General features: G+C 44.6%; 1 protein-coding gene across 3 annotated transcripts in view; it reads left to right on the top strand.

The window, feature by feature from the left end:
* OSBPL3 (oxysterol binding protein like 3) overlaps positions 1-12,743 on the top strand; it is a 1,742,686-nt gene that overhangs the window by 1,675,790 nt on the left and 54,153 nt on the right. For all 3 annotated transcript variants that reach the window (XM_069648200.1, XM_069648199.1, XM_069648201.1), the window contains one exon: positions 12,368-12,494. In XM_069648200.1, coding sequence (XP_069504301.1) covers positions 12,368-12,494 — 127 coding nt within the window. The remainder of the gene's footprint in view (positions 1-12,367; positions 12,495-12,743) is intronic.

Below are 12,743 nucleotides of genomic sequence, written 5' to 3'. Positions count from 1 at the left end.
TTTAAGTTTCCCTTTCAGGCATTCGATACCTTTGAGAAGGCGTGGGTATGTCTTGAGGAGGCTGGTGACGTCCATTGGGTCTGTGATGTCACAGATGAAGCAGATTAGCCCCAGGTCTTCTGCTGCGCCCCCACTCAGTAGGTATTCAATGCCTGCGGTAACGACGTATACCTTTGATGGTAGCACTCGGTTGCCTCTGCTGAGTGTTGTCGGGAAACGTCCCACGACTGGAAACAGGGTCTTACACCCGTAGGAAAATAGAAGTGTGTCCGCTTTCTTTAGGTCGGGAGGGGGGGGCGTAGTTTTCGGAACATGGTTACCGGCATTACGTTTATTGATGCCCCAGTGTCAATTGTCATTTGTGTCTCCTGTATGGCCAACAGGCATTTTCGTCTTCTTTGCCTCTTTACTGACACTGTACCTCTGTGTTCGAGTGCCGAGACTAGGTAGACTTTTCTCCCCTTTCTCACTTGTCTGTTTTCTGCCTCTTTCATCGTGTCGCCGTCATCACCTTCTTCGTCGGTGGATGAATTTGCCATTTTAATGCGGCGGGCACTGGCCTGTTTCTTCTTTTTCTGGGTTCCTTTATATGGTAGTGGCTGGGGGCTCATGTGATATGCTTCGAGCGTTTCTTCTTCCGTCTGGATGGTGGTACTGAAGATGAAGGTCTCGTAGTCCGGATTTAGTTGTGGCATAAAATGGGCCGTGAGAGCGTCTTTTGCTAGTTGGTAGATATCCAAGCCATCTCCTATCACGAGAGAGTTGAGGATGCGTAGGACATCGTCACCCACGTTGAGTAACAGGTGCAACCTCATTTTCCTGGGCGTTGTGATGTCTTTGCAGTCCATTGCCATCTCGAACTTCTGGATCCACAGCAGCCAGCGTGGGCCCACTGAGGATGGGTCAGTATATGGGTCGAACGGTCCGAACGCCACTGTTGACCCCCCCCCCCTTGCGATCGTGGGGACGGCGTTGCCGGTGATAGTGTCGTTGCAATCCTCAACGGTGTGCCAGGTCTGGGTGTGGATAGGCCTGTCGCCATGTTGCGCTGATGTTTGTGCTGTTGCAGATGACGTGCGCGTGCTGTGAAGCTTCTCACCTCTGTGATCCTGTTGCCAAAGGTGTGTCAATCATGCCCACCGGCTTCTCTTTGTTTTTTTTGTTTTTTCACAGTGCTGTGTAGCCTGGTCCGGGATGACACTGTGGGTAGACACCAGGTGTGCATTGGAGTCCAGCATGTACTCTTTAGCAGGCTCTCGCAGTTGCTGTAGCGTGTGCAGGGATGAGGCAGCAGGCTAGAAGGAAAAACATGTTCGGGTTTTTTTTTCTTCATTTTCTTTGGTGGGGGGTGGGGCCCCCACCTTGTTTCCAAAAATGTGCCCGTGTCTAGGGCTTAATTGCCTGTTAATTGCTTACACACGCAATGCTTAGTTTTGTCCGTCCCTCGTCACCATTGTTCAATCGTCCCTCTCTGTTGTTCCAGAGGGAGAGAGGAAGGGAGTGGGCCCTGCTTGGGAGGCCTGGCTAGGGGAGAGCAAAGAACACACACGCACCCATTGATTAGATCATGCCCACAACTGCCCTCAATCATGGCGGGACAGGCCTTTATTTCCTTGCGCCCGACGTCACCGCGTTCGTGGGACGTCAGGTGTACATAACAATGACGACTTCTCCTGTGGATGCAAGTTAGATCCTTTGATAGGGTAATGTCACTGGAATGTTATGGTTATTATCTGGTGCTGTCCTGAGAATGTTCCAATTGACCGGCTAAAATATTTAGCCTAGGCATATGTGGTCTGCTTGTATGGTTCCCACTGTGTGCGCTCCACGGATGTTGTTGGATTGCTGTAGGGAGGGGTGTTGTCAGTTGTAGTGGGTGTGGTATATGTTTTCATTGGGGGAAAGGTTGGGTTTATTATCATGTTTAAATTTCAGGAGATGCAAAGCTGTCAAGAATAAGCCATTGTCATGGATGATGGTTCGATGCAATGCTAGAACGTCAGTGTGGATGCTAGCCTGTATATTTGGGTTATATACCAACGGGTTTGTCTTTAGGATATTTCAATGTCAGTCTTTTTTTATATACTTGCCTCTGGCCTGAAATCGGAAATGGTTTCATGTGGTTAAGGATATTGTTTTGAGGTGCTAGGCCTGGCGTTGACAAGATTCTTCTAAATGTACTAGTTTGGAATGTTAGAGGTGTCAATCACCCTATGAAGGCCAACAATATGATGCTGTATCTGGAGAGGTGGAAAATTAATATATCATTTTTATAAGATCTGTACGTGCCTAAGACAACAGAAGTGAGATTCGCTTGGTGTCCAGGCTGCCACAGGTGGTAATCATTACACTGTACTCAAGTGAGAGAAGTGGCTTTATTGATACAGCACTCCATTGGGTTTAAGCTATATGAATCTATGGGTGATCAGTAAAGTAGAACCCTTATTGTTTATGGGTTTATTAAAGGCAGTAAGGTTACCTCAGTGAACTGTTATGCCCTGATTATAGAAGTTCCTGAATATTACTAATAGAATGCTAACCGTTTATTGAGTCTCAAGGTCACTGTGATTGTATGGGAAGGGGGGCTTTAATGCAGTTCTGCATAGACGGTAAGACACATCATTAAGAGTACCCCACAACTTGACTAGATTAGCAAAAGAAATGCAACAGCGGTGTGCTCTTCATGGAATTGATGATGTTTGGAGACAGAGGGGATACCCTGATGCATGACTTCACTTTCTACATGTCAGTCCATGACGCCTCATCGTGGACTGATTTTCTGGAATGGGGGCTCGATGGGATCATAGATTTTCATACTGCGTCACACCCGCTCAGATCACTTCCCAGTGTATATTTAGCTAATGATACCATGAGACAGCTTATGCACTGGGGTGTGGAGGTTTAAGGTGGTAGCCTTTGCTTTTGTGACCTTTGGCTCGGATATTCTACAGGAAATTGTGTAATTCTTGAAACTAGCAAAGGCTTCTGTGAATTCTCCTACTGTTATAGAAGGCATTTAATGGTACATAAGTGGAGTAGGAAGCTCCAAGGAAGCTCGTGTCCTGGGCATCATTTGAAAGGAGCTAAATAAATGTGAGGACAGTTTAGAAGAAATCAGTCTCACTTGTTGTTTCTGAAGATGGCAAACAAAAGTTATTTATTGATTAGCTTGCAAGTCAAGGCATGCAGCATAGCAGCTCAATCAAACCCACCTAACTAACCTAACCCACCTTCCAGACGCAGTCTCTTTATACTCTCACGGTCACTTGATCTGAAAACCTCCTCCTATGCCTGCCGGCAAGTTCGTCCCACCTCCTTTGGAACAAGGGGATAACCTTTGTATCCAGATCAGTGAGACGCAATAATCATAGAGTTCCCGTTGTACATAGTCTATGGGGGTGTGGAGATTACTTTTGGGAAAGTCATTCCCGTTCTATTGTTTTGGTCAATGAGTGTCCAGCCACCACTCCCATGACAGGTTTTGGAATCACACAGATGACTATTTCTGGCACCAGTTCAGGCTGGCCAGATCTGTTGGCTGTGAGCCCACATCCTTGCTCCATTAACCCTGTTAAAGCTGTTAAAGCTGTTCATTGTTACTGCAGCTACATGTAATGTCCACCATTGCCGTCAGCCAAGCGGAAAAATGAAGGGCCTAATAAACATTGGCTAAAAAAGAAGAAAATAGGACACACTGGTCACACTATCATAGGGATGGGGTGTACATGTCTGACATTCATCTAGAGTAGTACCCGATCCCTTCTGCAAAGAGAAACCCCCCCCACTCTCATTGTCTTTCCAGGTACTTCTGTTCATATGTTTATTGAACAATAGATTGAGGGTCTGGAAAAGGGGTATCATGGTGGTGGGAATCAGACCCTTCTTGCTGAAATGCAACTGGCATTAGAGCAGTTCTCTGATATAGCTAAAGGAGAGGTTAAATATCTGGGATGTTTGCAAACGACACAACAATATGGGTAGAGGTAGAGACATGGCATGATTTTGGCCTGGTTGACGAAGGTAGAGTGACGAAAGACATAAATACACACTATCAGGGATGTGAGGGTGATTTGCATCATCGGGACACACTTTCTAATACCTTTATTCAATTTCATACTGATCTGCAATCTCCTGCACTTGATAAATACGTTCATCAAATTGAGTGATTTCTTGACCAGCAAAGGGAAAAGGAAGCCTTAAATAATCCACTTGCCCTTGCTGAGGTTTCCAGAGCTATTAAAGATTTTTTGTTTGGTTATTCACCAGGATTGGTTAAACTGTCAGCTGAATTTTAGAAGTCATCCATTAATGTCCTGGCACCAGATCTCCTAAAACTATGTAGTGAAGCCATTGAGAATGGGATATTAGCAGTCTATGAAGACCTAATCATCCTATTGTTAAAACCTAATTACAACCTTCTGGATTGCTTATCATATTGGCCCATCTCCCTTGTAAATCTTGACAAAATGATACTTGCAGGGAGACTGCTGAATAGGCTACTTGCTCTCCTGCCAACATGTGTTGTATCTGATCAGTCACGGTTCATTCCTGGCAGATTCACCTCTTAAAGCTTGCCACAACAAATTGGTCTAATGCACTTATTAAAACCTGAACTACTGGTGGTCTCTGTATTGTTGGATGTCGAAAAAGCATTACACTCCATAGTCTCTATTTCAGGTGTTCCACAGAGTGTTTTATATCTGTGGTACCATTTTATAACCAGCTGATGCCAGAATGTGTGTTAATGTACAACAGTTGCCTAAGATGTTGCAGGGCGGTGATATTAACCAAGGTTGCCCCGTTTCCCATAAAATATTTGCCCTTGCAATAGAGCCCCTTGCTTCACTCATTAGAGAAAAACATGTGCATAGGGGCATAAATCCATATTCACATAGCATCATATGACCGTCGGTCCCCTGGCAACTCGCAAGGCCAAAGCTCTCTCTGATGCCAACTCATGGTTCATACAGGAACGTCTAGACCTAAGGGCAAAGAAGCGCCAGGCGGAAGCGGCCTGGAAAAAATCACAAACAGATGCCTCCAAAGCCTTATTCAAGGCCACTGCCAAGTATTAAATATCAGCCATCATCCGAGCTAAAACAGCCTCTTACAACAGTAGAATCATCAAATCCAACTCCAACACAAAGGAGCTAGTCACAATCCTCAAGGAACTGGAAACTCCAGCCAACCCCCCTCCCTCTCTTCCCCCCTGCTCCATGCACCGTCAAAGATGCATCCTGGTGTGTGACTATCCAGAAGGCCTTGCTCATGAAAATAGCCACCTTACAAGAAAAAATAATCTCCAAGCAAGCATTAATAAAGACTCCACTGCCAACCCTGTCCCAACCCGTCATCCACAAACCAGCCTCCTTCCACTTCGCCTCAGAATCAGAAATTAAAGCCATTCCCAAAAGCCTCAAGCCTTCCAGATGCAAAGGGGACACTTGCCCTGCCCCATCATCAAAGACTGGCCGAAGCCCTCATCCTATTCATAACGTGATTCATTAGTGTGGGTCCTTCCTCTACTAAAAAAACCTATTCTAAACCCGGCTATGCCAAGCAACTACCGCCCCATTACAACAGTCCCTTTTCTGCTAAAGATCCTAGATAGGGCCGCATACATCCTCATCCAGCAATACCTTGAATACAACCAGGTCCTACGTCTATGCCAATCTCGATTCCATCTAGGCCATGGAACGGAATCAGCCCTGTTGGACCTCAAAATTCAACTTGACTCATTTAGAGATGGAGGCAAGCCTCCGCTCCTCCACCTATTATATATCTTGGTTGCCTTCAATCTGGTCAACCACCAAATCCTGTGTCACCACTTTACTTCTGCAGCCAAGTTCTCCCTCAAGTCACAGCCTGAGTTGCCACATTCTTAGCTGACCGATCTATGAAACTATTCTCTGAAGAGGCCTGTGTCCCCCCTCCCACATCCCCTATCACCTTTGGAGTGCCCCATGGCTCCAGCGCCCCCCCCCACCCTCTACAACATCTTCACTAAGCCTCCCTGCAACTTCCTAGTGACCATCAGCATCTCCTACACTAACTATACCGATGATATGCAAATTTTGCTACCCCTCACTAGCAACCACACAGAAGAATCTCGTCCTAAACAGAATCTACCTAGCTATACAAGCCTGGATGGCAGCCAACGGCCTCTGCCTAAAAAATGAGAAAATAGATATCTTGCTGATTGTGCCCCGCTCAGTGCTCAAAAACCTCTGCCCCCAATACTCAAAACTTCTGCATAGATGGGCTCCTATTATCTGTCTTAACATCAGTGAAGACACTTGCCATTTACCTTGACTCCTCGCTCTTCCTGACATGCCAGGTTAACGCTATCACCCCCTCTGCCGCATACACAAAACTCAACGTGGCCAGGCCTTCCTAGCACCAGCCAACTGCCTCACCATTGCTAGGGCCACCATTAAAGCCAGGATTGACTACTGCAATGCCCTCTTTGCTGGCACTTCCTCACACAACATCCACAAACCTCAGGTGATACAGAACAATGCCATCAGAGCGACTCAACATCTCTAAAAGAGGGCATATATCTGAGGCAAGAAGAAACGCACACTGGCCGCCGGTCAAGGAAAGAATCGTCTTTAAAACTTTATCAATAACTCACTGATGCCCATCTAACTTTGCCCCACCATACCCTAGCACAAAGCTTTGTGAAAGCGCAGTGTGACGGGCCTGTCAGGTCATACACCCACAGACTAATCGTTCCCAAGTTGAAGCAAGCTAAATTTGAAGAGACCAGCTTCCCCTCAGTGGCTGCTTCTCAATGGAATGCTCTCCCCCCACACCTATAAGCTGAACAATCTTACTGGTCCTTTAGAAAAGCACTGAAAATGTGGCTCTTTGCCTAGAGCCTTCAGAACACTTTATGCCCTCTACTCTCCTCCCTCCTCCCTCCTCTCCCACTCTCCCCCCCCCCTTAAGTTAAATTTACCTAGTTGTAACAGCACCTCGATGCCAGAGGGTTTTGTGCACTTAACAAATGTACAAATAAATAAATATCTCCATATAAATAAATTCCGCTATTTACTAAACACCAGGAAAATGTTGCACCTATTATGCAGGATATTCGTACATGGTTATTACTTAGGCCTTCATGGGAACGTTACCAAATCCATACTCTTTCCTCTTACAGTACATGTCGGTTTGATAATGGGTTTGTGTTTGTATGGCAGATGGAGCATTCGGTACTTTGGGATTAGGATTGCTAAAGACCCAAAGATTATACTTAAAGAAAACTTTGGGGTTGCTTTTGAAAAACTGAAAACCGTGGTATCTAAATGGGCAGCTCTTCCCCTCTCTTTGATAGGTATGATTACCCTCATTAAATAATACTTCCCAGTGCTCTATAACTCTTTCTCAATGTGCCAATGATTTTAATGGAGGTCCTTTTCAAGAATCTGAGAAGTATAGTCCTGGAGTTTTTTTAGGCTGAGATCCACCGCATTGGGACACCCGCTCCCTCCTTTCCCATCTCTCTCTCTGGCCGCCCACTCTGGGCCCCCTTCCTGCTCCTTCCTGTGAGGCTAACAACCTTGGTGTCATCTTCGACTCCACCCTCTCCTTTTCTCCTCGCATCTGGCATTGCTAAGAAGTAAAACTATCAGCTGCAGCTCCTCAGAGGTAGTCTTCCTTTTCTCACTTTCACCCAGAAGCTCACTGTCTCCAGAGCTCTGGCCCTCTCTAGGCTGGAATATTGCAACAGGCTCTTTTGAAATCTTCCTGCCTCTACCCTTTGACCTTTATAACGTTTCCAGAACAGGACTGAGAGACTTGTCCTTGGCCTCAAGCCCAGGGATCGTATCTCTCCAGCTCTGAAATCTCTTCACTGGCTCGCAGGTGCGGTAAGGATCAAGTTCAAGACTCTCTGCATTGTCCACAAGGCTTTCTGGTGCCTGGGACCACTCTACCTCCAACTTTCTCTTCCAAAACATCTTCCTTCTCAAGCTCTCCGCTAATCCACCTCCAACTCTGAGGGTCAGGCGCTTCTCCAAGCAGAGTGTCTCCCTCTGGAACAGGCTCCCAGCCTCTCTCAAACTTAAGCAGAACCATCTCTGGTTCCGGAAGCACCTCAAGACATTCCTTTTCACTTCTGCTTTCTCTCCCCTGCTGATGCACCAGACTGCTCCTCGCACTGGTCACCCTCTGAACTCGGGCCCAGGCTCCTGCATGTCCAGTTGCCCTTGCACTGACTCTGGGCTCCCCAGCACTTAAGAGTCTGTATCTTCAACCCTACAGTGCCTCTCTCTGCACTTATGAGCCACCCGCTGGCTGCACTTGTGAGTAAACTGCACTTCCCCCTTCCATCCCCCCTGGCACTTCTCCCCTTCCATCTTCCCCGCTCTTGCGCGATTTGAATGACACAATGCCTAGTAAGATTGCTATTTTGTCCTTTTGTTTCCCCATTTCCCCCTCTTGTCTTGTTGCACCTAGAAACACTTGTGTACAGGCACGTTATAAATGCCACATCGTATCATATATCAAAAAGGCTATGATTGGGTGGCACAAGTTAAAAGCACTGCTTAAGCTTAGATTGTTGGTGTTACCACATTTTGCAACCTACTACCAAATCACTCAGGCGCACATCTAATCACATTGGTTTCACCAAACCTGGATTGTACAATGCGAGCAAGCATTTGCAGTGCCTTTGCTGCTCAGGTCCATCATTCTTTGGGGTGTGCATGTGGCATGGGAGATTAATATGGTTGCCTGCACATGCCACGCTTGGTGTAGATTCATGTCTAAAGTTGGTGAAGTTTGTTTATATTCACTGTTCCTTCCGGTGACTAACAATACAAGAAATTAGATCTCTTCCCAAAAATGTTACATTCAGATTAGGAGTAAGCTAGTGATTGATACTTTGGGAGATTTGTTTACTGAAGGCCAGTACTTATCTCTTAATACATGTAAAGAGATGAGTGGGGGGAGCACTTCTCCATTAGAAACGTTTATGCATTAAAGGATCATATTCCCATCTTTCCCGATACAAACACATTTGACGGAAATGCTTCATGACTGTGCCAAGAGTGTTTGCCAAAACCATTTGGAGAACTGTGGGTTCTATTGAAGATGCCCGAAGGGTGTCGGAAGGTATGCTTTAGGCTATAGTAACTGATAGGAAGAGGAAATATATATGCCCTCAGATGAAACGTGTCCCTTAATGCCCATTTTAAACTCCTTCCTTTTAAGTTCATTCATCAACTGTACCACACTCATGCACGGTTGAGCAAGTAGTATCTAGACATTTCTTATGGGTGCTCACAATGCTGTTTGGAACAAAGGGACTTCAATCAGCTGGCATGTGTATGTAGAGAGATACAGAGGTTTGTGCTCTGTGGTGTTATTTGAGACAGTGGTTGGGATTCTGGATGAAGAAATAGCATTCTTTCCCTTAATTGGTCTGTTAGGCTACACTGAAGGTATCCCTGCACTGGCTTCCTGGGTAACTTTTTTAACTTGCTGGTCGATGTGTTGCCAAGACACATATGTAAGGGCCCCATACCCTGTGTGTAGGTATGGTTGCAAGATATTGCATTTTGCTATGATATTGAAGTAGTGTAAGTGTATATTAACATGTTCCAGTTAGACTCATGCCCCAAGGACTTTTGATCCCCTACAGGAACTTTGGTAACAAGACGCCTTCTTTGATTAAGTAGCTGGTGAGAATACAAATATATACAGTCACAGTATGTGATAAGGATGTGACATTGCCTAGTTAAATGAGTGTATTGATTGATTTAAGTTTTGAATGATGGACCGTATTACCTCTGACTCGAACGCAGTGTTTATTGTACTAAGACTAGTGCAGAAAAATAGTTTAATGTCCAATTATGTTTTCCGCTTTTTTCAATAAAGAGTTCAAAAAGCAGCAATTCCATTTTTATAAAGTATTACATGAAGAATAAAAAAGTATATCTCATCTCACATTTCTTCTATCAAAGAAAATGTATTGGAATGTGGCTGCGAGGAAGATGCAGACAAACATTGCATCTGGGGAACCTGGAGTCTGGTTTAAGCAAGGGACCTTTAAACCTACTGTACATGTTAGCAACTTGAGACTGTGAAGGGAACCCGTGAAGCAACACAACTTTTTTTCAAACGGCACGGTTTGGAATGCACAATTTGGAATGTGTTGTACAATACCATCAATGCTTTTATTCATACTGGATCACATGTATTAGACCATTCCCTTCTACTTATTTTGAACCTCTTTATTTGCACAGGTATTGCCCTTGTTTAATTTAAGAAAGTTATAGTTTCACCTCTTTCCTAAAAAAACCTAATCTTGATCCTTTCATACCGTCTAATGTTCACCCTATTTCTCTTCTACCATCTACTGCCAAAATATTCAAAGTCTTAGTCATGGCTAAACTAGAGAACATCTTGGTATCTTCTATATCCTTGTCAAGCCTGGTCCCACTCAGGTATGGGGACCGAGTCTGCTCTTATTGCTGTCCTTGACAATCTATGCCTTGTCTCCCTCCGATTCTGGTGTCATCACATCCTTTGTTCTACTCAATCTCAGATGACTGCCATCACCACCTGATGAACTCCAACTCCCTCAGTGTAGCTTCAATAAGGCAGAGGTTATGGTTCTTTCCTTCCACCATGCTCCTAGTTTGGACCATAACCTCGAATTTCATTTTAACTCTGACATTTCTTTGCCTACTCATATCAGTTGGACCTCTGCCTCCTGCTTATTCCAAGTTAGGCTCTTATGCCAAATTGTAAATTTTCATTCCATGTCAACATGTACCACTGCATCAGATCAGTCCTGACTTGACCACCACAATGCTCTTTATCTTGGACTAATTATAATCCAACCTCATCAGCTGCAATTCAGGGCCCAACTTATTGTAAGTGTCAAAGTTCTCCCATTTCCCTCTGATTGTACAAGCTCTCCACGGTTTATCCAGTCGTCCGAGGATCCCGTTGAAAGTACTCTGTATGGTTCACTATAGCTAATATTCCTAAGGCAGATGTTATATTCTGGAGAGAGTAGGCTGCAGTGAATAAGAAACTATGGTAAAATCTATTCTTATGAATTATTTAAGGGAACCAGATAAGAAACGTGAGAAACTAGGATGAGCCCTCTGATATCTCACTATTAATGTTGTGCCCTACTGTGTTTTACTCCTTAGTGCTGCGCTATTCATTTCTGACTACTTGAAACGTGTACCCTTCTGTATTTTCTCATTCAAATCTCACTATTATCTGAGCCCCACCATGTTTTGCTTCCTGCTGCCCCACTATTAACTTGTGCCTACTAGTAACTTGTTCCCTACAGTTATTTGCTTGCTATCACACAGTGAATGTGTGCCCTACTGTGATATGCTACCTGGTATTCCACTACTTCTTGTGTGTCAATTGTGATTTGCTTCATGGTACGCCAATTAAATTGCACATACAAGTGTTTTTGCTCCCTGGTATAACGCCCTGGTTCAACCTTAATTTGTGCCCTAATGTGATTTGTGTCTCTGGTATCCCACTATTTGTTGTGTGCACTATTGTGATATGCGCCCACGTGGTCCAATGAATGTGTGCCCTACTACTATGTGCTCCATGGTAGTCGGATTAATACATGCCATACTGTGTTTTACTCCCTGGGGTACCCCACTATAATGTGCTCCCTAATGTGCCACCATTCATTGGTTACCCGAGTGTGATTTTCTCCCTGGTATGCCGATGAAATTGCGACTTACTGTATTTTATACTTCCTGCTATGCCACCATGGTTCAACCTTAATTTGAGCCTTACTGGGATTTCCCCCCGCCCCCCCGACACATCAGATGGGTGCTATAAGGTGCTCAAACTGCCTCATCTTCTGTTTTGAAAAACACTGTCAGCAGACCAACTAAGCCACTCGCGCAGCTCAATTTTAAACCCCCCTTATTGACATCATCCAACAGAATTCTACACCTCTACGACCAACTTACATACCACTTTGCTAGCCACTGATCCTACCACACACTACAGGCTCCCCTCTGGACATAAATTCCACTGTGCCCTTGAACAAAACACCTAGAAACATACCCACATGCAGGGCACCTCCGGTCTGCATCTACCAACGCAAATCCAAAGCTATGTTGCATTTTCCCACTCTTCCCGCTTACCTAATGCACCCCTTCTCTTTCATATATTGCAGAGCACCTGGGGACCATGCCAATGGAGCATGATTAAATCCCAGCAAAATTACATTCAACTGCCATTCCCAGGCACACAGCCAGTCTTTTAATGTCTCAGTGAAGAGATGTACACTTTAGGATGGGGTCATTATGGATATTATTTAAGAATATTACCAAAGCATTGTTCCTGACTTTGGAAACTGTTTTCTTTTTAGATCCCATGCCTATGGATTTTGAGCAATATTATGGATTTACAAGGTATGCATTGGAATTGAATGAAATAGACCCACAGATCAAACACCTGTTGCCACCGACGGATACAAGGTTTAGACCAGACCAAAGGTACCGCTACATACATCTTTATATTCTTGCACCATAAAGTGCAATATGTTCTTAAAATGCATTGAAGCGCAATTGTTTTTACTGTTTTCCCCAACCACTTCTGTAGAATTAGGGTCAAGTGTAGTTCTGCGATCATCAAGTCCTTTGACTAAACACTAGCTTACAACTTGACTAGACACTCATAAGAAAAACAGTATTGTTTTGATTGTTGTGTGTTCATGATAAGACATACAGCAACTAAATTAAGAA

This window comes from Ambystoma mexicanum, chromosome 2q (assembly GCF_040938575.1).
Source record: "Ambystoma mexicanum isolate Mex_15411 chromosome 2q, UKY_AmexF1_1, whole genome shotgun sequence".
NCBI classification, from domain to species: Eukaryota; Metazoa; Chordata; class Amphibia; order Caudata; family Ambystomatidae; genus Ambystoma; species Ambystoma mexicanum.
Note: the sequence above shows the minus strand (reverse complement) of the source record. Positions and strands in the feature narration are given on the sequence as shown.